At 37.5% G+C, this 24,307-nt stretch overlaps 1 protein-coding gene across 3 annotated transcripts in view; it reads right to left on the reverse strand.

Annotated features, from left to right (window-relative positions):
- CCDC91 (coiled-coil domain containing 91) overlaps positions 1 to 24,307 on the reverse strand; it is a 117,290-nt gene that overhangs the window by 63,361 nt on the left and 29,622 nt on the right. For all 3 annotated transcript variants that reach the window (XM_017730536.1, XM_008630810.2, XM_017730537.1), the window contains 3 exons: positions 21,439 to 21,606; positions 19,210 to 19,314; positions 388 to 465 (listed from right to left, as the gene is read on the reverse strand). In XM_017730536.1, coding sequence (XP_017586025.1) covers positions 388 to 465; positions 19,210 to 19,314; positions 21,439 to 21,606 — 351 coding nt within the window. The remainder of the gene's footprint in view (positions 1 to 387; positions 466 to 19,209; positions 19,315 to 21,438; positions 21,607 to 24,307) is intronic.

The raw sequence follows: 24,307 nt of genomic DNA on the forward strand, positions 1-24,307 counted from the left end.
ATAAAATCCTGCTGACCCGGTCTGTGATGCTGCTTTCCTGCAAGTGCAGCTCTGGAGACTGAAAAGGTCCAAAACGTGGATTTGTGATAAACAATCCAACCCAAAGTTTACCACAACTGACTGAGAATTTTGGGTTTCTTCTGGTTTTAAGTTTCCTTACTGAAAATGGCTAACCAACTTTATCTGAAGTTTTCCAAAGTGCAGGCTGGGAAAACATGTCATGCAAAATTTCAGACCAAACAATCTAAATTGAAAACAGAAAAGACAATGAGAGAGGTCGAGCAATCAGCACAAGCAGTACTAATAACTGTGCACTGCAGGCAGTCATCCTATTCACTATTACAATAACACCATTTGGAAATTTTGTTAGCTTGGCAACTCAATTACCTTGAATTCTTCAACAATAATAGTTAAGGCTTCATGTCCAGCTTTTCTCATGTCTTCTAATTCCTGCTTATGCTTTTCCTGTACAAAAATATGGAAAAGATTATATACAACATTAGCACCCGACATAACACAATTTTAATTAGGAGAATAAATACCAATTATTCTCCTCAGTTTTGGTGTCTTTCATGAAGAAATGTACACAGCTTGATCCTTTGCATATTTTATATATATATATATATATATATAGGTATATATATGCTAAATTCAAGTAGGTCCCAGTATTAAACTTATTTTTATTTCTTAATTTTACTTTATAGACCCCAGATGATTCTAAATGGTTCTCCAAATTTTGTTTTTAGAACTTTCTTTGTTTCTTGGTATACCTGTGGATGGCAGGACTTTCAAATCACCCTCTTAGTGAATATTATTTACTGCCTCTACCAATGAGAATGTTGAGATGAAGTAGTATCAGATTCCATTTCCTCAGAAATGCACACCTTTCTCCTACTTATTATGTAGCTCCTCTTTTATCTTTTGTTTTATTCTAAAGATTCCCAGGAAAGTCTTCTTGCAAAAGAAATCCTGAATATATTTTTCAAACAAAGCTGCATCGTTCGCTTTTTATTTTCTGCACAGTTATTATGTAAAAGGAACCTGGACAGAAACATTCTGGCATTTTTTCCTTTATCTAACAGTTTGCTAAGTCTGCAATGTGAACACCTTGCTGGATTCTCATCAGCATTTCCCGCTATCAATGAGCAGCACCACTTCTTCCAATCACCACTTAGTAAGAAGATGAAAAACATCCCCTCCCGCCTTATTCTTTGCTTCAGGGTCTGTTCTGGTACCAGTGCATATGGCAGGACGTAGTTGCTTTAAATCACAGTGGATTTAAATCATCTTTGGATTTTCTTGGTGCAGAAAGCAGAAACACATTAATCACAAATGTTACCAGGCAGTGATCATAGGACAAAACCATACACAACTTACACTGTATAATTTTTGCTTTTTGGGTCAAAAAAGAGTTGAATTTAATTAATACAATTCTATGTTTCCTAAGACCTGTGTGTTTGGAATAAGCAAAACCTAGTGTCTAACAAAGCATATTCAATTCTGTTGTGTAACAACATGTAACACCGTTAAAATTAATTAATCAGTCTGTGACTATATTTACCAAGAGGTTTCTGCTCTGTCATTTGATTCCCTTCTCCTGAAAGGGTCATCTTAGCAAAAAGTGGGAAACTACAGCTACACAATCCTTGTATCCCTGGCCCAAATATAATGAGACATTCAGATTTTCTTTAATAAAACTGTGGGCTTTTGTGAAACCCTGCAAGAACAACTGCTAAGTAGCAGAAGAACTGAAGATGGAAATATTTTGATGTGTAAATAAACTACTACATCAGACAACAATACACAATGTGGATACATCAGTTTAATCCCACTGTGGTGCAACCATGTATCACTGACATCACTAATAATTCAAACTCTGATATTGTACAGGTTAAAAAACCCCAGTTCTTTTGACTGAGGACGTAAGACATCCCATTCTGGTAGAAAGCACAGTGCCTCTCACTCGCATTACCAGGCAAAGAAAAACACAGAGCAAAAAATGCACTCTGTCCCCTTACAATAAATTCCTCAAGTTTTTCAGAACCAGTGATTTGTTGAAGGTCATGTCCTAATTGTGAACTGGTAACACAAGATGCAGCACTGAAAAAAACATTCCTGTAACACCAGTTAGGAGTCTTTTATTCCTGTAGGAAATGTTCAAGGCAGTTATATGAATTGCTGCTGACTGCCTATCTTCTGTAAGGCTGTGGTACCTTCAGAGGCAGCTGCAAGTCTGAACCAGAAAGTAATGCACTCTCTTCCCTCCTCATTTCTGTACTCACGCAAGAAGGGAAACTACAGTTCCCTGCAGGTAACTGAAGTAGAAGACAAATTTCAAATTATGCAGCTTTGCTTTACACAATTACATCATTAAAACTCTTCATACTGGACTCCATTGCACTGAGATTTTCATCTCTGTAAAATCAACTCTTCTCTCTTTCACAGCATCATTCAAAAAAATTATAGATAACATCTAGCACTTAAGTTCTTATTTGAAGACATACATATTTCCTTCAATTCACCCAAGCACAGAGAAAAAATAGTAATACTCAATGCAACAGAACTAAATCAATGAGAAATTGAGGTAAATATGATGAGAACCAGTCCATAATGGCTAATTAATATACACACTAGAGTGTGCTATTGTGTATAAAATACAGATTGGTCACTATTTCTGTTCATGTGAAATAAGAATGTGAGCTCTATAGAACTAAGACACAGGAGCATCTCCAGGTCTCTAACAAAGCAAATATTTTCACTTTAGTCCTATCATCAACATCCTAGTGAAAGATACAGCTATGAACCTAAAGATAAGGACAAATATAGGGAGGAGAGAAAGATTTCAGATTTCCCGAGATAACCAAAACCCCCACATTACACACAGCTCACCACAGGAACCAAGGAGACACTGTGATTTATTTCATACAAGTAAATATCATTTGTACCTGGAGCATAACAATGGAAGGTGAATAATGAAGTGAGGTAGCAAACAAACTTTCACAAGCAACTGCCTAACATCGTGGTGGTATCCTGCTGAGTTAGAACGGAGTTGAGCCAGAGTTGAGTGAGTGTGAACAGACCAGCCTGCTGGGAGTATTATGACTGATTAAATGTGAAAAACTATGCAAAGGAAATAGTAGGGAAGAGCCTGAACATGCTCCAAACCGAAACATAACTACAGTTCCCATACCACTCTCCGAGCATTTGCAGTGTATAACAGGGATCTCTACCCTGTCACATTAAGACATTAATATTTTGTGAAGAACAATTATAATTTTGTGAAGAACAATTAAAAAACCTACAGGGTGTGCATACAGAGACTCTCCACTGAAGAGGACATTAAACAATAAAAAGAAGTGCTGAAGCTAACGTGTTGTTAGTATGTAAATAGCACCTACAAATGGCTCAGAAAGCCTTCTCTGGCTGCCTTGAGGTTTTTAAAATATTACACAGACATTTACTTCTTTGGGATAAAGCTACAAACGTGCCAGGGCAACTTATGTCCTGGATGCTTTCCTACTTCCCCACATAATCTAAACGGTGGGACATGATAGCAAGAGGAAGCAAGGAAGAAGGAGCGAACAGGAGAACAATTCCAGGGAAGCTGAGAAGAGAACACTTCCATTAAACAACATAGTAAGCATGAAAGGAATTCTGAGCTTCATTAGGATATTATCATGTCGCTTATCTCAAAAGCATCAGTCTTCAGATCAAATTAAATTCCACCATGGTCCATGAAGAACAAACTATTAATATGGAAAGGGTTGCCAGCTGTCATCAATGGCTACTGATACTGAAGCCAGTTGTAACACCCAACACAACTTTATATAGCACATGTATTTAAAAATGTATCAGCATTTATGAAGTTCTTTACTGTAGTACACTTCATGATATACATAGCTATGTATGAAAAAACTACACTAGGAGAGTTTTCCTTCTTTCTGTAGATAGGAGACTGACCTCCACACCAAGGGTCTGGAAAAAGGATGGCTTAGGGAAAAAAAAAAATACTGAGGCAAGCTGGACACAATTAAGTCCGTGATGCCTGACAGGAGGAACCCACAAGTGCTGAGGGAGCTGGCAGATGTAATTGTGAGGCTCTGCTCAATAGTTGTGGACTGATCACAATGACCTGGAGAAGTGTCTGAGAACTGGAGGTAGTAAATGTCATTCCTGTCTTCAAGAAATGAGAAGAAACCACAAGGAGCTACACGTTGGGCAGTGGGAAGTACCTGGGAAGGAGATTGTGCTGTTTTTTCCTGGGACAGAGTGAATTTTTTCACAGTAGGGAGCTACATTTTGGATTTCTACTGAAATAAGCATTAGTAACTCATGGATATTTTAGTTACTGGTGGCCTTTGACACTTTTCTAAAATCCTCATTGGAGAAGCTGCCTAAGTGTGGTCAGGAGAAGCTGAAAGTGAGGCGGATTGAAAATTGGCTGAACTGGCACGCCCAAAAGGTGGCAGTCTGTCCCAGTGGACAAGAATTTGAACATGAGGCCAGCAATCCCAGACTGCATAAGGCTAAATAGTGCCCCCAGGTCATGAGAGGTGATCCTACCCCTCTACTCAGCACTATCAGGGCCATTCCTGGAGTACTGAGTCCAGTAGAAAAAAACAGATGGACATACTGGAGAGAGACTAGCAAAGGGACACAAAGATAATGATGGGTTGGGACCATTCTTCACATGAAGAGAGACTGAGAGAGCTGTGACTGTTTAGTCTGGAGAAGGCTCGGGGGGGTCTTATCAATGCATATAAAGACCTGAAGGAATGGTACAAAAAGAGCAGTCAGGTTCTGCAATGGGCTGCCCAGGGAGGTCGGTGGAGTCACTGTCCCTGGAGGTGTTTGAAGAAAGACTGGATGTGGCACTCAATTTAATTGATAAGGTGGTGCTAGGTCATAGGTTGGACTTGATAATTTCCAAGCTCTTTTCCAACCTAGTTGATTCTGTAATTGTATTTACCAAGTCCTAATACACTAGGTATTATTCCTGAGGCTACTTGGTTTTTCTCAAAACTTTTCCACAGAAAGTACTAAAAGAGATCCTACAAAGCAAACAGCGCAGTGCTGCATATTTATCACAGGTGAGCCCTTCCAAAGGACCCGCTGCCTACAGCTCACTACAGTATATATGTTGTTTCCTAATATTTATTCTGGATACAGTCTTTTATTACCAGTTTCAAACATATGAATCTTCATATGTCAAAACAAATAGTAACCAAACCCACAATTTATATCAACAAAACTGTAACTAGAGATACCTTATGTGCCAAAAATTGGTAACATTTCCATCTGTAGCTCTGTTAACCTTTGAGAAGTAATCAACATATGCTTTAGAAATAGAACTAATTGAAGGAATGTATATTGAATTTTCATAGAGTTGTATTATTCGTAACACATAATGATGTTCACAGCACATTCCTAGAGGATACCTTCAGTCTTTTCATGGACGTTTAAAAACCCAAGACGACTACAAAGAAACTTGACACTCAGTCAAGTAGCTTCAAAAGCATGCAGAAATAAATTTCACTTAAGCATGAATAAAAACTTTCCAAACTTCTAGAAAATATAAAATAAGAACTCATAGCATCATTGTATGCAAATGCTCTAATAATTTTTTGTTGAGCTGTAAGATTAACATATCTTTGAAATTTTTCCAATGTAATAAGAAACCTAGTCTTCTTCCCTGTTTTTGCAATATAGAAAATAAGTTTCATTATAACATAAGCAATCCTACTCAGCACAAAATTAACAGAAAGAAAAGTTACATCTTTACATTTAAATGTCCTTTTCATTTTCAGCATGTGAACTATTTTCTTTGGCTGCCTCTTGAATTAAAACTTGGGGAGCAAACCATGGTGATATGCTTATCTCTTCTTTCAATCTTAACTCCTTTTCTGAACTGTAAATACATTTTGGAAGACTAACAGCATTCGAAAGCAGACATACTATATGAAACCTAGCTGATCAACAGCTGATTTTCCCATCAAAGTACAAGCAAAGCATCTTCAACACAAATTGTTGCCATGCTCATTCTGGGCTACAAATGCATTTTTGTTTGTTGGTTTCCTGAAGACAAGTGATGATATGCAAGTTGAACAAAACTCACTGGGCAACCAGAGACACAAGTATCCATCTTTGCATCAAGTTGCTGTATTTGTTTCATAAGAAAATTGACAAGAATTTAGATCAGAAAATAGAATAATCAGCAGCCTGGGAAATTTAGCATCAAATCAAAGAGCTTGGGATAAAGTAAATACCAAGAAAAACAGGCACTGAAGAAGATGACAACACAGCCTTTTAAGGACTTTCTTAGCTGAAGATCTGCATGAAAAGCTTCTCTTGACCTTGTTGTTCCAGAGAAAAGAGGGATATGAAATAAAATCAAACACTCGTCAGTTAGACCATCTTGCCCAAAGCAGAACACAGACATCATCTGCAACTGAACTCCCATTTTCCTGCATCAGAGAACTGCTACCAGGCTGTAAACTTGAAGATTAACTTGTTGGTTGTTTTACTTCCTTAAAAAGTCGTAAATAGTCTAAGCATGAAGGGGAAAAAAAAATCCAAAGAGATAGAAGTTACACCTTTTCCAGAGAAAACAACTATATAAAGGAAACAGGAGAAATAACTACTGCTCGCTTATTTTAAGATACTGCTATGGATTCTGCAAGAAAGGGATTTTTGCCTAACCTCAGAAAAATTCAAGCTGGAAGGAAGCATCTCCCACAGTCCAGAAAGAGGTACCCAAATCACAGATAGACAGATTTTATAAGAAGTCCTTCTCACTTCCAGTGTCTCTTAGGGAGCTGGTAATGCAGCTCCACATTCTGAATGACTCTATTTTGCTTCCTGTGAAACCTCACACTGAACATGGATAGGTTTCATAGTACAAGCTCCTATTTTAACATGGCAGATATATTTAAAACCACCAAAAATGTTATATTCCATACAACAGTGATTTAAGTTTACAGTAACTGATACTTTGACTAGTTTACCATTTCAAATACTGCATTAATTTGATTTTAAAAAAAATTCCTGACCCTGCCCTTAATTGGCAATGAGGTAGGCCAGATTGGAGTAAAATATTCCAAATAATTCAGCCTGGGGAATATCCCCTGGATTGGAGTTATAACTTTAGTGACTGGGAGTAGGCTATTTATTTTTCTCAGTTTATGACCAAAGTATTAAATCACAAAATCACACAATCATTCAGGTTGGAAGGAACCTCTGGAGGTCATCTAGCTTAACCTCCTGCAAAAAAGATCAACACTGAATTCAAACCAGATTGTTCAGATCCTTGTTCAGTGAGATCTTGAAAAACTCTGAAGATGGGGATTTCACAACCTCTCTGGCTAAGACATCTCAATGCTTATCTTCATCATAGAACACTTTTTTCCTTATAGCAAGTTACAACTTCCCATGTTTTAATCTATCACCATTTCCTGCTACATATCTCTGCAAAACCTGCCTAGCTCCATTTTTCTGACAACTTTGTAGGTATTGGCCATCTGCTATTAGGTTTCCTCTAAGCTTTTTCTTCTCCAGATTCAATCAGCGTACACTGCATTCCTCTCATCCACAGTCTAGGAGCTTCATCACAGAAGGCAAGTTGGTCAGGCATAATTTGTCTTTTGGTAAATCCATGTTGGCTGTTCCCAATCACCTTGTTCACGTGCCCAGAAACAGCTGCCAAGAGCACCTACGTCATGATATTCTCAAAGACCAAAAGGCTGGCATGCCTGGATCCATCCCTCCATCCATCCTCCTTCTTGTCTCTTTCCAATAATCAGCGGCTTTCCCCAGTCTCTGAGTTGATGCAGAACTCTCTCATAGCGACAGCCAACTCTCTCATCACTCCTGAGCTCTGTGGTCTGAAGCTGCTTGTTTTTACAAATGACACCTCTTTTCTCCTGCTCCTTTGTGCTGAACTGGTGAAGGTCTGGCCCTGCTTGCTTCCCAGACGCTGTGCATTTGTATGTGCACGTTTGGCATGGGTCCCCAGAATCCAGTCAATTGTTGTGTTGGTTGATACATGAGGGCCTGCTTTGGGTTATTTCTTTCACCACCTCCCACCTCTGAGGTGACTAAACCCCCACTTCTTACAAGTGTTAAACTCACACATGGGAGGAGAAAGAAAGTCTTGCTTTGCTCTTTTTCAAGCAACACATAAGATGGACAAATCAAGATGACAGTATTTAATTCTCAAGAATGTGTTTAAGAGCTTGGGCTTGATTAGCAAAGATGATGACAAAATCCTGACACCATCAAATTGCCTGACATCAATGAAGTTCCAGTTCTACAGTATTTGTAGCAAACAAACAACACCCAGACCTCTGCCACAAAACCCTCTTATACTTTGGAGCCTAGATATGAACCTGGGCATCTAAAGAGCAATCCAATGTGAAAACTATAACATGCATTTATTAGTTTCTCTATTTCACTTACTGTGAAACACTGATGGTACTGAACTAACAGCAAAACTAGTTACTCCAGAGGAGAAAAGTTAAGTTTGAGGACATGGGGTAGGCAGAAAATCTAACCAATCTCTATAAAAAAAATGATAAATTTAGCCTAATCTCTTCCTCAATAGGCAGAAAATCTAACCAATCTCTATAAAAAATGATAAATTTAGCCTAATCTCTTCCTCAAAGCAAAGCAGTCTCATTAAAATCACCAAACCAAAGTCAAAATCAACTTCTTTTTTTTTTTTTTTTTTTTTTTTTGCCAAAAAACATCAGATGTAACATTCTGATAGAGTCAGCAATGATTGATACCACCCTAAGTTACTTAGAGAAAACTAAAAGCTATGTTGGGTTTAAACTGGTTTTTGGTGGTTTGGGTTTTTTTTAATCAAACTGTGATTTGAAAAACACAGACCTATTAAATTTTAAAAATTACAAATCGTTAAGCTATGTCATCTAATCTAATTTTAAAATGTATTACTATTGACCACAAAAAGCAAATGGATTCATACATACAGATAAATATTCAGAATTCTAAAGTTACAGTGAAAACAACAAAAATAGACATATACCTGTGCTTTTCAAAATATAGCCTAAGAGTAACACAACTCAAGATTCTTGACACTTTTATACACTCTATTTACTTCTTGATCATGATGATATCAACACTTAAACAAAATGGAAAGAAATATTTTCTGACAGATGCATAAATTTGAGGGAGGGACTGACCTTCCCATTACTGTATCTTACACTCATTCACTCCAGATCTATTCCATGTTGCCATTTCATCATTTCTAGAACACCCCTCACTTTCTTCTTCCCCTCACTCTCTCCTTCCCTCCAAGGATGTTAAAACCACAATTCTCATATTTGAATTTTTTATTTTTAACAACAGTAATTCCACAGCTCCCTCTTTAATCTATTCAATATGCTGCAGTTAAAAACAAAAAAGCAATCTTCCTCCTTCCCCCCTAAAAAAAACCCCAAACCAAAAAACCCCACCAAATATCCCACAGCAGAAAAAACCTTTCCCCTCCAGTAAGAACCCTGTTGTTGCTGAAAGAATGAGAGGGAGAAGCAGAGGGATTCTAATTTGGACACAAATATCGTTTCCTCTAACTCTACAAACCCAGACCATACAAACACCACCCCTTTCAAAGTTCCTCGGTTCCTTTCTCCAAGCCAGCTGGCAAGGAGACAAAAACAAGCTCACTCTTCCTTTGTTGTATGTGAGAAATTAAAATGTAAATACGTTTTAAAGGCCATAGCATTAGGACTGAATTTGACAGAAAGCTTGAGCTGTGTTTTAGCTTGGTTTGAAATTTCTTGGTATTTTACACTACATCAGACCTCCCACAAATTGGCTTACCCAGATGAGAAAAATCATGATTAAGACACGTTCTTGTTCTGAGCAGCTCCCCTCTTCAGAGGGGCACAAACACAGCTTACAGTAAGGCTCTTGGCTAAAAGTGTTTTCAAAAAGGGAAAGCAAATCCTGCTGGAATATAGCCTTCTCAACTGGATATATGCAGATTTATTAAGCATATGTAAAGGTATTTAAAGGACTGGAGGCCACATTAAAAAACATAAAGTAGTGCAGCACCAGTTAAAAATACAACATATCAAAAAAAATGAATAAAAATGTTATTCTTCCTTAAAAAATACTATTGGGCTTCTGCTGTGCAATGGAAGATTCATCAGCTGTGGCAGTGATTGGTACAAGATAAGATAATTTAATTGGTGGTGACAGAATGGGACTGTGTTGAAGGTTGATGAAGTACTGTCACATGAGTTGCAACATGCCTCGAAGAGCTGCTATTTTTATTTAACAAATAATAATTTCTCAAAAGAATGTGACAGTTAAGACAGACAAACGATGTAAGCAGGAGGGAGAGTGCCACTAGACCCACATTCATATGAAACTCTCTAACAAAAATATTATGTGAAATATGAGATATCATCACACTATTCTTGTGGTCTTCGTTAGCTACAGTATCCCCTTCCTTCCTGCATGGGAGATGTCCACTGCACTTTTGCCTAAATTCCATAAAGCCCTGAATAATTTTCCTCAGTTGACAACTGTCACCACATTTATAGTAAATAACAGCATAGGATATCTAAGACCTGCTTAATCTATCTTAAAACACCCCCACTGAATGTGTTAAAGTGACACAGACTTGCAATGTGTCTTCATAAGCAGTGAGTCCAAGTCCCAGGGACTCAGGGAACTCCCCACCAGCCCAGCTGAACGCAGCTGTTTTCCCACTGGGGATTCTGCGCAGGTAACGGAACTCCCAAGGGGCAGAGATGTAATCACACTCCACATGAAACCCTGGAACTGTTCTCTCCACTGACCTTTTCTCAGGCTTTTATTTATTTATTTATTTTATTTTTTGGTGGTTTTTTTACTCTTTTAAACAAAGTATTTCACAAAAGTATTTCACAAAGTGCTTTCACAAAAGCAGGCGTCACACACTGTCTGGAACTAGGTTTTAGCTCAGAAAGATGGAAATGGATCTCCTTTTCTGCTTATCACAAACAAGAAGACTCTTCAAGCATTAGAAGTACCTTTCCAGCTATAAATTTTGAATATAAGGGAGGTTCAGAACATTCTCCATTCTTTGTTTCTTATGAGCTCAAACTGTGTTTTCCTTCAGAGCTTCCCTGAAGTTACCAAGACTTATTACAAATTCTCTGCCTAGCAGGTCAATGGAAACCTGCTTTCCAATGACACTCTCACTTCTTACTTATCTCAAAAGCCAGACTACAAACCCAGCCCTTTGAAAACCTAGCACAGAAACATGGACTGTTCTCCCTACATAAACAGGAAGTACATTAAGCGCAGGCTTACTGGCTAAAATTATTCTTAAAATATATTTAAAAAATTACAATAACTTAAGAAATTCAGAATTTCTCTCAGTCCTTTATTGCAATGCCTTAGATTATTTTCTAAGCATTATTTAGACCTTCATTTTCATAATTTCATTTTTTCATTATGGTACTCACTTCTGGAAATTAATGTTGTTCATCCCAAGCAATGATTTGCCTGAGAATGCTTTAATTTGTAAAGCATATCCAAACCCAAAACACCGTATGTGTTTATCAACACATTCAAGTAATAGGTTTATTTTTAAGGAATTGCATGGAATTGAGAAAATCTGTTTTATCTCAATATCCCCCAGGTTTAAGAACAGATATTCTAGTTTTCATTAGTATCAGCTTTCTTTCAGTGATAAAACTTCTGCCAAGAATAGTAAAAAAGTTCTCAGTAGTTTAAGTACATGATTATTTTAAATGTCACATGCTGTTCTGGACCTTTTAAGCCTTTAATGAGGAAAAAACCTTATACAAGTCTCAGCAGCAAAATGTTATTTATTTATTTAAGAGCAGCAACAGTAAAGTAACCAATACTTTATCTCTGGAACTGCTTTCTCAATATCAGGAGTTATATAGAAGTGACCTGCTACACACCTTTGCAGTAGTTTAAAATATTAGTTATTTGCTGACACTTTGCCTGTATATTAACATTTTGGCAGTTTACTCAAGTAAAAAAGTAAAGGCATAACTAATAAGGAAGTTTCCAAGGTAACTGAGAAGGGATGAATAAATTCAACTTTGATATGTAAATCACGAGAGTTTCTTGGCTATGTAATAACTTCCAGTGGGTGAATTAGTTAGATTGGAATACATTTATACAAATAAATTTGCTTAATACTTGGCAAATTATACATTTCACCTGGGTTTAGAAACACAAGTAAACCGTGTTTCAACACCAAGTGTATACTATATACAAATAAAATTTAATACAGATTGAAAAAGTAAATTTAAAGGTATAGCAGGTTAATCAAGCAATAAAAGTTTCAGTAATGTATTAAGCTGCATTCTGCAGTCATTCATAGTTTATTAATGAATTATAAACCAAATAACACACTTTAACAGCTAAAGGGCAATGAAATTACAATCCTTCAAATTTCTCCTCAAAACATCATCCTGATATTTGCTGTGCATCTTATGCCTCCAAGTGTATAAACAGGAAATACAAATTCTGTTAAAAGTATTGACTAATTGTGGCTAATATTGGCTAAGAGTTACTATTTTGGCGGTGAGTAATGCTCAAGTACTCACAATAATTACCCGGTCTCAGATGCTTTACTCTGAACACAAACAGGGCTGGAGTGGACCCAGAGACATGGAGATGCTTTGGCACCGTTCCCCACATTTTTTTAAGGGGGTGCACGCCAAGTAACAGATAACTGTCCTGCAAGCATTGCAACATCTCCCTTTCACTGTTAAATCATCTCATCTGGTTCACAGTTCATTAATAAACTATGAATGGCTGCAGATTGCTGAAAATTTTACTGCTCATTAACCTGCTACACCTTTAAATTTACTTTTTCAATCTCTATTAAATTTTATTTATATAACAGATAACTGGCCTTAAGTACTGTCTTAGCAATACAGTAATCTAAGTTCCTTTCTACAAAGGTTTCTTATTAGAGACATTTTGCACATTTTCACTATGCCCTCAAAAATCTACCAAAATACTACTCCTACAAAAGCTAGAAAAACCTTGATGTGAAAACCGTGATGAGACAAGCTTGATGGTAAAGAACTCCAACTGATCAGTGCTAAATATATCTGGGCATTTCACAACCTTCTTAAGTAGAATTTCCATGTGAAGTAGGAAAAAAAGAAAAAGATTAATCCCTCTGAACACACTTGCTGTGAATGTGCCAATGAGGATGTGCAGTAGCTGTCACAGACTTGTGACACACTGGACATAAATCAGTGAATGCACTCAAGTAAGTCCAGGATGCACTGGCATAAAACAGATCAGGACACGTACAAAGAAGAGAAGACACAAAACTCGATTTAAAAAAACCTTTTTTGCTAATACCTACCTGCACACTAAGATAATGAAAGTTATTTAAAAGTTATTTGAATACTTTTACAATCAGGGAGCCAAAGGAGGCACACAAGTGTAAAAAAATAAATGCTTGGCATGCCCTGTGACTGTAACTGAATATCAGATTATAAGGCAAGTCAGGCATCCCAAAGCTGTTAAACAACAGCACAACAGCATAAGAGAAGTATATTTTAAAAACAAAATTAGAATGCTTAGTCTTACATCCGGTCCTCCAATTAATAATTCTGAAACAAGACAACAAAACAATTAAGAAAAGAAAAATCGAAGTTTAAAAGGAAAACATAAGGCAAAAGAGCAGAATCTTTTCATAATAGAAACAAAAAGTTATTTTTCCTCGTGGATGGAAAAATAATTTAGAGGAAAGAAGACATCAAAACTGGGGGGAGAGGGGGAAACAGGCCAAAATGTAAACAGCTCTGAAATTATTAATAAATAAAGACTTTGAATAAAAATGAGTGTCTGAAAGAAGAGTACAGAGAGTAACATTAAAAAAAATTAAAGGTGAATAAATAAACGTGAGGTATCTGGCACTCACTTGAAAAAGAGGTGGGAAAGGGATTGTTGCCATACCCATAAATACCTTTAGCAGTTCAGCAAAAAGATGCACTGCTATCTGTTAAAGTGTCTTTTCTGAAATTCCCCTTTTTTTCCATGTTCCACAATTTTAAACCCTGCTGTGACCCGTGAAATTTCCTGGAATCTCATTTATAAATTTGTTTGCAGGTACAGTACATAAACTTTTTTTTCACACCTATTTTTTTTGTTATTAACATTCTGTCTCCTCTATGTCTGCACCTAAAACCAACCTAAATATTTTCTTAGAAGATGGTGTTTAACAGGATGTAAGTCATATATTAGTTTTGTAAGAAAACATACATTTTCTAGTACTCCAGCCATAAAAACCACCTACCTCCAAGACCTGTTTCCAACCTCCTGCAGAACACCTTTTCCACGATCATAAATGCACTCTCCTGGAAGGAGAGACCAGGAAGGCGATGATAGGATGTCACCTCGTGTGTGAGGGGGGAGTTGGAATGTGTGGAGCTCTGTTTTGGGGTAGGGGATCAGTGAAGGATTTGAGGGTCGGGATTAGCAGGCAGGCCAGCCAAGTGGGAATTTCTGCACCAGACAGTCTCCAGTGGGATGAGGCAGGGGAGACTGCCTCCAAACAACAAGAGGGAGTCTCAATTCACAGGTACTCATGTGATTCCTCACGAGGGACGTTACCAAGCCCAGAATATGCCAGCGGGACAATGCAGCAATCCAGGAGATTCCTGGGGCACACGGATAACAACCCCTGTAACACAGGCAGCTGAGGAACAATCCATGAGGCACCCTGTAGGACCTGAGCCTTAGAAACATAGAAGGACTCTTTGGGGATGTGGAGATCTGCCCTGACTGCAGTGACCATGAGATGGTGAGTTCAGGAGAGGGGCAAAAACAAGGATCACAACGTTGGACTTCAGGGAAGATGGCTTTGGCCTCTTTGGGATCTGCCAGGGACATGGGACACAACCCTAAAGAGAAGGCTCCAAAAGAGCTGGTCCTTACTCAAGGATTATCTACTCCAAACTCAAGAACGGTCCATAGGGACCAGCAGGAAATCGAGCACAGGCAACAGGAGGCCTGCGTGGATGAACATCACTAAACTCTGACATAAAAAGGAAGTGGAAGCACTATCTTCAAAAACAAGGAGACATACACAACCAAATATGCATCCTGGTTTACATGAATTTGTGTGATATATGGGTCTAATATATAAAAACCTCCAAAAAACTACGTAATATTAATCAGAATCAAAATAAAGTCATCCCTCAGAGTTAAGAGGGAACAAAGTAGCCCAAAATGTCAGGGTTTTTTTCCTATCTTTACATGACTGCATTTAAAACCTTTTCCTCATAATTAGAAGCTGTATAATTTAAATGTGACATTTGTACAGGTACTCAAATGAAAAATTCCCCAAAATATCAACAGCTACAGAAAGAAATAAATGAAACAACATCTAACACCAGCAATGATTGTACTTAGGTTATTGTTACCTTTAATCCCAGCTAGGTGTTACTGCAGGACCAAGTGAACTTCCTTTGGATCATTCTGTACTGTTCTGTCAAAGTTTTATTCAGGATAATCTTCCTCTCTCCTGCCTTTCTAAACACCATTCAAACAAGGAGCCTATCTGACCCGCTTTTTTACACACAAAAATGTTATTTAAAGTGAAGTCACACTACTAACCAATTCATTTCCAATCATGATTCTTCGCAAAAACAGTAATACTGCTAAATAAAATAAGCATATTAAAGTCCCTCTTTCAATAAATTTTTTTAAGATGTTCCCTAAAGAAAGGTGAAACCAAAAAAAATGGTTTCCAAAAGAAAAAATTGTTGGTGTTTTCAAAGCAACTACAGATTTATTAAGTTGGAAGAACACAAGTCAGTTGTCAAAAGATAAAAAAGGAGTTTATTTCAAAAAGAAGGGTCACACCACAGCAACTATATTGATCTTTACTAAAACAGCCTGCTTAACTTCCAGAAAGAGATGATGATGGGAAAAAATGTGTATAACCGCAACTAGAATTTTCCAGCGGCAATGCAGCATTTCTTCAAATGTGACTGTGGTAAATCAAAGAAATAGCAGAGAAAAGTATGATCCAGTTCTTAGTGAATCATCAAAACCAGTTGTCTGTAGATAGACCAAACATCAGGAGCCTTATCAGCTAAACAATCTGTCCGAAGAATTAAGCTCCTGCTCAGAGCAGCTGAAACCACGCATTATTTTCTCTTCTCAAATTAAGTGCTCCCCTCACTGATTTGCAAACGAGAGAACATCACCTACTAAACAGGAAAGCTCATTTTGCTATTGATGGTTCTGACTGTATTAAAAATTGGAATTTGGTAGTTTTAAAATGCAGCCTTTGCTTTTTTCAACAACATACTTTAATGTGGCTACCACCAGATTTTAGATTTCCAGGATTAAAGTGACCACTAAATCTGCATTATCATCAAAACCTTGTATGACCTACTAGCCCCAAATGACTTTAAAATATGTAGCAACTCACACCTAAGGAAGAGCTGAAGTGTTAATTGAGATGAATAGATGTGATCAAAAAAGGGAAAAATACAAGACTGACATACCAACCAAGAAAATATAAAAATCAGACACATTTGCACCTGTTTCTCTTCTGTCTAAAATAAACAAGGAATTATAAGGCTAAGACTGCAACTTTATGGCTGCAACACTGCACACAAGTCAAACCCCCTAAAGTTACACTTCCCACAGCAATTTTAACTCAGCTCCAATTTGCAAGTAAAGAAGTTAGAAATACACTATATTATTCTGCCTCTTAAAAATTACAAACACCGAAGCAGGAATGTGGGAATCATAACTCTAATTTTATAAGCTTACATGAATTCATGATCTCAAAGAGACCATTGCATTAAATATCCAAACAACTCTATAATACTAGTTAATAGCAATTTGTTTATTCTGTTTATGAACCCACTGCTGCCCCTTTACTGTCTCTGGTTGTTGCAGTTACATATGGAAACAATGTTAAGAATGCAAAAATACTACACAGTCTGTTCAATCTTGATTTTTTTTAAAGCTGATTTTATTTAGATGAAACAGAGAATCTTTTACCTTTTGGTTTTACACAAGTATAAATGTGGCAACACTGTTGTCATCCATTGGTTAAATATTAACACTGTAACAGATTTGGAACCCTGCCTCCCATGCTGAGGAATTGTGATTATCACTATGCTTCAATTATTCAATTTTCAGAACTACCAAATTCAGTTTAAGGCTTTTTTCACACCCATGATGAAGAAAGTTTGTGACTAGTCGAGAACATGACTTCCTTCATTAGCCCCAACTCAGAGAAAACATCTTTATGTTCCTACTTTGCCTTTCAAAGTATTTTTTTCTGTATCAAAAAACCTAAAGCATATTTTATTGATCCAATTTTGTGAGAACAAAACTGTGGTAACATACCTGTCACCCTTAAATGAGGCAGAAATCAATAGAAAATGATATAAAAAAAAAAAATAGATTACTGACTTAGTTGACAAAGATTTATGAAATCTTCTCTCAGAACTAAGCACAGTAACTTCTCCAGAAAAGAAAATGGTCTTCACCTTGCTAAAAATCTGATTAAGTGACTGGATTTGTTATATCTAGAGCAGCTTCTGAGAACTCCCTGTCACAAGTGCCAGAAGTCAGTTAATTAGTAAATATAAAGGTGCATGAAACAATGCATGTTCATGTAAAAAGCAGTTAGAAAAGTCTCCTGAGGCATTGGTTTTATACATTTTACTCAAACATTAACACAGCAATTTCATTTTAAAGGAATTAAGTCAACACACACCTACAGCTTTGGAAGCTGGCATCGGTTCCATTGGAAACCTTATCCTGAGAGTTCCCAAAGCTGCGCCAGAGTCACCAATGCAGTCTGCTTTAAAGCTTTGCAGGTCAACAGCACTAATAACCAGCTGTTTCTACTGGAAAAGGCAGAGCCAGTGGGACAGACATCTGTCCTCGGGAGCTGCCAGGTCTGCTCAGTGTGTGGCCACAGGTGGTGACCCTCATGTTACAGGAGCCAGAGGAGAAAGACAAAAGAAACTAAAAGCTGTAGTAACAGAAGGCATCCACAATTCAAGTCTCATGAAAGCTAATTTTAACAGGCAGCTCTTAGAAGCATGGATCACTTTCCCTCTCTGGTTGGATTCTGGCTGTACCCAGAAGACAACAAGAGGAAGCACATGAGCATTTCTACAAAGTAAGTTAAAGGTTATGACCCTTTTATTGTCATTTTTGAAAACTGAAGTACCTGAATCAAAGAGCTTTGATACAGACTGGTACTTGCAAACCTCAGTAGCACTTCCACTATTCAAATGCTTCTGCTTGAAGAACACTGTGAAAGTATTAACAACATAAAATCCACCCATTCTATTGTTTAGGACAACCAATAACTTTAATCACTATGGGACTCCATAAATTAGGAGGGTTTTAAGTTAAACTTCCTTGTATATCATGGTTAAGCAAACATTTATTTCACTGAGTAAAGTGTTACACACAAAAACGAAAAAGCAGTATTAGATAATTGTATTACTGTAAATTCCAGAATGTACTGCTGTCAGGAATTCAAAACAAATTATTACAGCAACCATTAAGCACAAATGGGAAACAATACAATAGCTATTAAAGATCATCCACAGCAGCAAAAAAATTAAGTGAAGCTGAGTTACAGACACAAATTTCTGAAATGCTGAAATACAGTTTGCTGTGCTCTAACACTAGAAGATGACCAAAAACTTCAATGAAAATTGTCTCTGGGATGTGAAACTTTACACATTTATTTAGTGAATGATGTTAACTTTTACAATGGAAGCAATTCTAATTCCACTGTCTATCATCTAGTTACACTTTACAGATTTTTATTATGCACTATGAATTATTCCATATTGATGTTAGGTAAGACAGCACAAGTAACTGGCCACAGCACTCTAGAACACACTAAGTCATGCTGTTAAAACACAACTACTGAGCTAAGTGGTTTTCTTTTCATCTGTTTTTTGAAATAGATCCTAGCAAGGAAGAGTGATCTGAGTTACAAAAATGTAGTTAGGCAAGTGGGATATTAAACTTACATTCCTGATGACATCAAATATCAGGCTCTGATCTAAAAATCTTAGAAATTCTTTAAATTCAAAGGCTTTGGAGCAGGCCCATAGACACTTAAAAGAATATTTGTTGGACATAAATACACTCTATACAAAACCCTCCTGAAAAACAAAGATAGAACAAGAAAGAAATTACCTGGAGTGTCTTGTAACGATCTTGATGTGGAAGCACTTTTTCTTTTTTTTCCTTCAAGAAATCCATTTCTAGCACACTATGTTTTTCCAGCAAATATTCCAATTCCTATAAAGTTTGAAAAAAAAAAACAACCATGAAATTACAAACATTGGCGAATTGCGAAAGTACAAATTCGGTCAATTATTCGAACTAATCTAATTTCTGAACACTGTGATATTTGCTACCTTAATTATCACAGAGATAAAGGGTTGTGCAAGAAAACTCTGACTGCAGTCTTTAAATTGAGGCAGTATTTTCAAGTGTGAGGTATTCAAAACCCAAAGCATGTCCCATGTATAAGGAATGACCTATGTGAAGTGGCCAAGGTGCACTTAATAACACCCTCTAACTTCTCCTGAATCCTGAAGGGTTCAGGCAGCTGGACCTGTTGTTACAGGTCCCTTCCAACTGGAACTGTTCTATTCTATTCCAATTATTTCCATATTTTTAATATCTTGCTCTGCATTTCTGCACTTGAAAAGCAGCATATTAAATGTACTGTTAGCCAATGTTTTCACTGAAAAGGCAGGAATCCTATAAGACATATGCATGTATACAATGATCTCTGTCTACATCTCCAAAATGAATAAAACCTTAAAATATTCTGGGGTCTCAATGAGAGCCACTCTGGAAGCCTGCCCAACGTGAACCAACAGAGAGGAAGGAGAATAACACCACTGACAATAAACTTCAAAATTATTCACTGTACAAAGAGCTAAAGATTTTTATTTTTCCTTAATGCAGCCATTGCTATTGTACATAGCTGCTGGCACCCTTTCAGTTGCTCAAGAACAACTATTTCTCCAAGCCACGCAGGAAGCCAGTATAGAAACAAACGACCTGCCAGGTCACTGCACAGCTATTCAAACAAAGGCACGACTGAGAGGGTCATGAGGAGGACAGAAAGAGCAGGTTTGCTTAGTTCAACCCTGCTTTTGGACAAAACAGTAAAAACAGTTTGAGATATTCCACTGTCGAGATAGAAACAGACTGTGGGACACCAACCCAGAGCCTCTCTCAACCTGTCTCCTCTTCCAGCCTGCATTGCTGCTTCCCTTCCAACCTTTCCTTCATACACTTAGCAAAACCAGCCCTCTGCAGACCTCCTTATCCTTGGCTCGAGTTATTCACCCTCATTCTCACTTCCAACAAGTTCTTTGCTCCTTCCACAGCACAACTTGAGGGCTCCCAAGAAACAGTATTAAGAATAACAAAAGTTAAACTCACTCTCCCATGCCTCAGTGACCTTTTGCTAACTCAGATGTGTAACTACAGGCACAGCCCTGCTTGGTGCTCTTATTACATTCAGGTCAGAAGGAATATGAAGAATTTAGCTACCAGAGCTCCTTCCCCCCCCCCAAAAAAAAAAATCAAAACAAAGCCACATGGATCATGCTGAGCAAGTTTGTCTTGGAGTTTTTTTGGTGTTGGGGTTTTGTTGTTTTTTGGTTTTGTTTTTTTTTTTTACCTCTCAGGCTAAAAAAATGGGGTTTTTTCCTGACACTTTAGAAATATTCAGCCCAAAATAGGCATCAGACATAAAAAACCAGTATTCTGGCTAAGTTGAGTGGTATGCCCAGTTCTGGCCAGTCTCTGGAGAGCATTCAGAAAAGGGCAATAGAGATGAGGAAGAGTTTGGAGCACAAATCTGATGAGGAGAGGCTGAGAGAGCAGCAGGGGCTCAGCCTGGAAAAAACAGAGGTTCAAGGGGACCTTACGTCTTGTAGCCAGGTGGGGGTCAGGCTCTGCTCCCAGGGAACAAGGGACAGGACAGGAGGAAACGGCCTCAAGTTGTGCCAGGGAAGGTTCAGGTTGGACATCAGGGAGAATTTCCTCATGCAAAGGGTGGTCAGGCATTGGAAGGGGCTGCCCAGGGAGGTGGTGGAGTCTCCATCCCTGGATGTGCCCCTGAAGGGAATGCCTGGATGTGGCACTCAGTGTTCTGTGCTGGTGACAAGGTGGGGATCAGTCACAGGTTGAACTGATGGTCTTGGAAGTCTTTTCCAACCTTCATTGGATTCTATGATTCTAAATGATTCTATGATTCTAAATTTGGCCAGTTTCTCAGGAATTCAGCTAATTTCTATGAAAAAAATGAATTTCAAATGTATTCCAAACCTCTGCCAGTTCCACCTATATTTAAATTCTATATGAATGCCAAATGTTTTCCTTCAAAAAAACTATTCATACCTTTTTGATTTTAAATTTTTCTTCTTCAGCACTGCAAAGCTTGATTTCGAGGTTTGCAACAGCTTGTTGAAGGCAGCTCTTGGGTTCATTTGCTCTCTTTGTCTCAGCATCAGCTAAAGTCTTGTCTTCAATTACATTTGAAGAGGCAACTGGAATATCTGCTTGAGCCTAATTCATAGGAGAGAAGTGGAACTGAATCATCTCTCTCAATGCATCAGGGAAACAAATTCTCCTTGGATTAGTCATTCCATGTTTTCATCCAACACACACGGCAAACAGTGGTCACAGAAAAGGAATACAAAGGCTTTGTGCTAAAATAAGTATCTCATCCTTAGGCTAGACTAAGAGAATAAAAGTAATTCAGACATTTCTACAACGTTTAGTTACTGCTATTTCAGTAAACTGTCAAAGTACAGAAAACAGGCAAGACCCTGATAATAAGTCTATGCTTTCAGAAAAGAACACAAATAAATTAGGTGATCTTTAAAAAATTTTGGGGTATAATTAACAAAATTCAAAGCTTTATTTCTCCCATCTTAAAAAAAATAAAGGAGGGGACAAAATCTTGTTCATTTTGCAGCAAAAGAACTCCAAGGAAAAAGCTGCTAAATTAATTCAGCTGCCACTTTTTGAACAATCTGAAAGCCAAGCATGCTTGAGATCTGGGTGGTGAAAGGAACATCTCAATGTCTTCATTAAAGAAAGGTTTGACTGATCTGACCTAATCCACACCCCTAGCACCTTTTACTCCAAACATACACTCATACGATAATGCATTGACTTTCCAATAAATAAGTATCTCTCAAAGGATTCAAATAAAGTAATGAACAAAACCAGCTGAGATCTTGACTGTACATGAATATATAAGATACAGTAAACAAAACACTCAGAAAGGAAACTGCAGTTTGTGCTCCAAATTCTCCTGTAAGAAGCAAAGAGAAGCCATATGTGCCAGTTCCATTTCTGGGTACTACTCAATGTCAGAGTCTGGCACCACCAAAAACTGTGAGTATGGAACCTGTAATAGTGAAGGGTTTTTTTACTTGAAACCTCAAGAGGCTCTGGACACAGAATTATAAAAGAATACAGTTCTCCTAACATCTCCCTCTAATAGGTGTAAGAATATTTTATTTTAGTTTTATGTCCACCACTTTCCTTTAGTTTACTCCTAAGTGCAAAGTCATCTCCATTTCAAAATAACGTTAAAGGACCTGCTCTCAACTCCCTTCAGCAGAACTTGCTAATAAAGTACTTTAATTTGTACTATTTCCTGCATTACAGAGTTTATGGAACGATGGTTCTGCCCGTAGCTGACCAGAACAAGATGAGAAAAACTGAAACATGGACTACAACTAGAATTTACACACACAGTTAGTCTGAAGTAACAAAGTGTATTTCTTACTTTTCTGTAAGATTACCCAACTAAATGACGTGATAGTTTTAAAAAATACCCCTAAGCCTTAGTGTTCTGGAATAACCCAAGCGCCCTTTCCAGAGAACACAAAAGCTAAAATTGCTGGACTAGCTCAAACAAGAAAGGTTGAAGGTTATTCACTGTTAGCCAAAATTAAAAAAGGCAGGATCTGTGGTGGCTGAAGAAAATCACTTTCTGATCATCCTGCCAGTAAAAGAAATTTACTTATCAAAACTTCGTCACAGAGCCAGATGAAGAGCCTTCAACATAGAAAATTACCCTGTCTGGCATCAGTCAATAAAGGAAAATAAAAACGCCTTCCTTTCAAAAAAACCAACTCCACAACTTTTAGAGTTAATAATTTCTTTGATATCATTTGCATCTGGGCACATCTCCACTTTTTACAGGCTTTCCCCAGAACATAAGCCTGGGAACAAACATAAAACAGTAACTAATTAATTAATTCACAATTGGTGCCACAGTCCTTCTGGAAGTGTGAACATACAGATGCTCCACAAAGGAAAAAAATAAGACTCAGCTAAAGCAAAACCCGTATTTTGTGCATGTTGTTTAAATAGCTCTAAAGAAATGCTTTTAAATGATCAGAAAATGAAAATATGACTTGATTGTGAAATTCAGCTTTCACCAGGAGCAGCCTTAAGACTTGATGAGTCTACCTGAAGAGTAAGAAACCAAGGAAGTGCTGAAAACAGGAGGGTTGACAATTAGCCCAAAACATTGGTTCCAAGGGAGGCAACAGCATTTTCTAATTCAAATATATACTACTCCACATCCTGAAGCAAGGAAGTTTACAATGAATTTGCATGCTCAAATGGGGGCCACTGCAATTAATGGCAATAAAAAACCTGGAAGGGTAGACCTATTGAAGTCTCATCTGCAGCAGCTCTTGTGATTCTGACAAAATTCCTGTGATAACCTCAAGGCAGAAAGACTTTTCCCTTCCTTTCTCACCTAGTAGTTTAGCTAAAAAGTAAACATTTTCACACCCCAGAAAGAAACAAAGATCAGTTCTCAGCAGCACTGCAGCCACAGGGAGAGATTAAGATCCCACAACTACAACTGTGTTAGACCACAAAAAACCAAAAAACAAAACCCAGAAGACCAAAACAACAACAAACCAACAAAACAAACAAAAACAACAACAACCTCCCCCCAACTTTAAAAGTAATGGGGAAAAAATAAAGCAAAATAAAATATAATCCCCCTAAAATTAATTTGATTATAATTATGTAAAGATTAAATGTTAATTCTCTAATCACAGAATCGTTTTGGTTGGAAGGGACCTTGAAGATCATCTCGTTCCAATGCCCTGGCATGAACATCTCACTAGACCAGATTGCTCCGAGCCCCATCCTTGAAAATCCTAAAAACCTAGTCCTAAAACCACGTGAGAAAACTTAGGAGAATGACATATAAATACATCTGTAATCTTTA

The sequence above is a fragment of the Corvus brachyrhynchos genome, unplaced genomic scaffold (assembly GCF_000691975.1).
Source record: "Corvus brachyrhynchos isolate BGI_N302 unplaced genomic scaffold, ASM69197v1 scaffold523, whole genome shotgun sequence".
NCBI lineage: Eukaryota > Metazoa > Chordata > Aves > Passeriformes > Corvidae > Corvus > Corvus brachyrhynchos.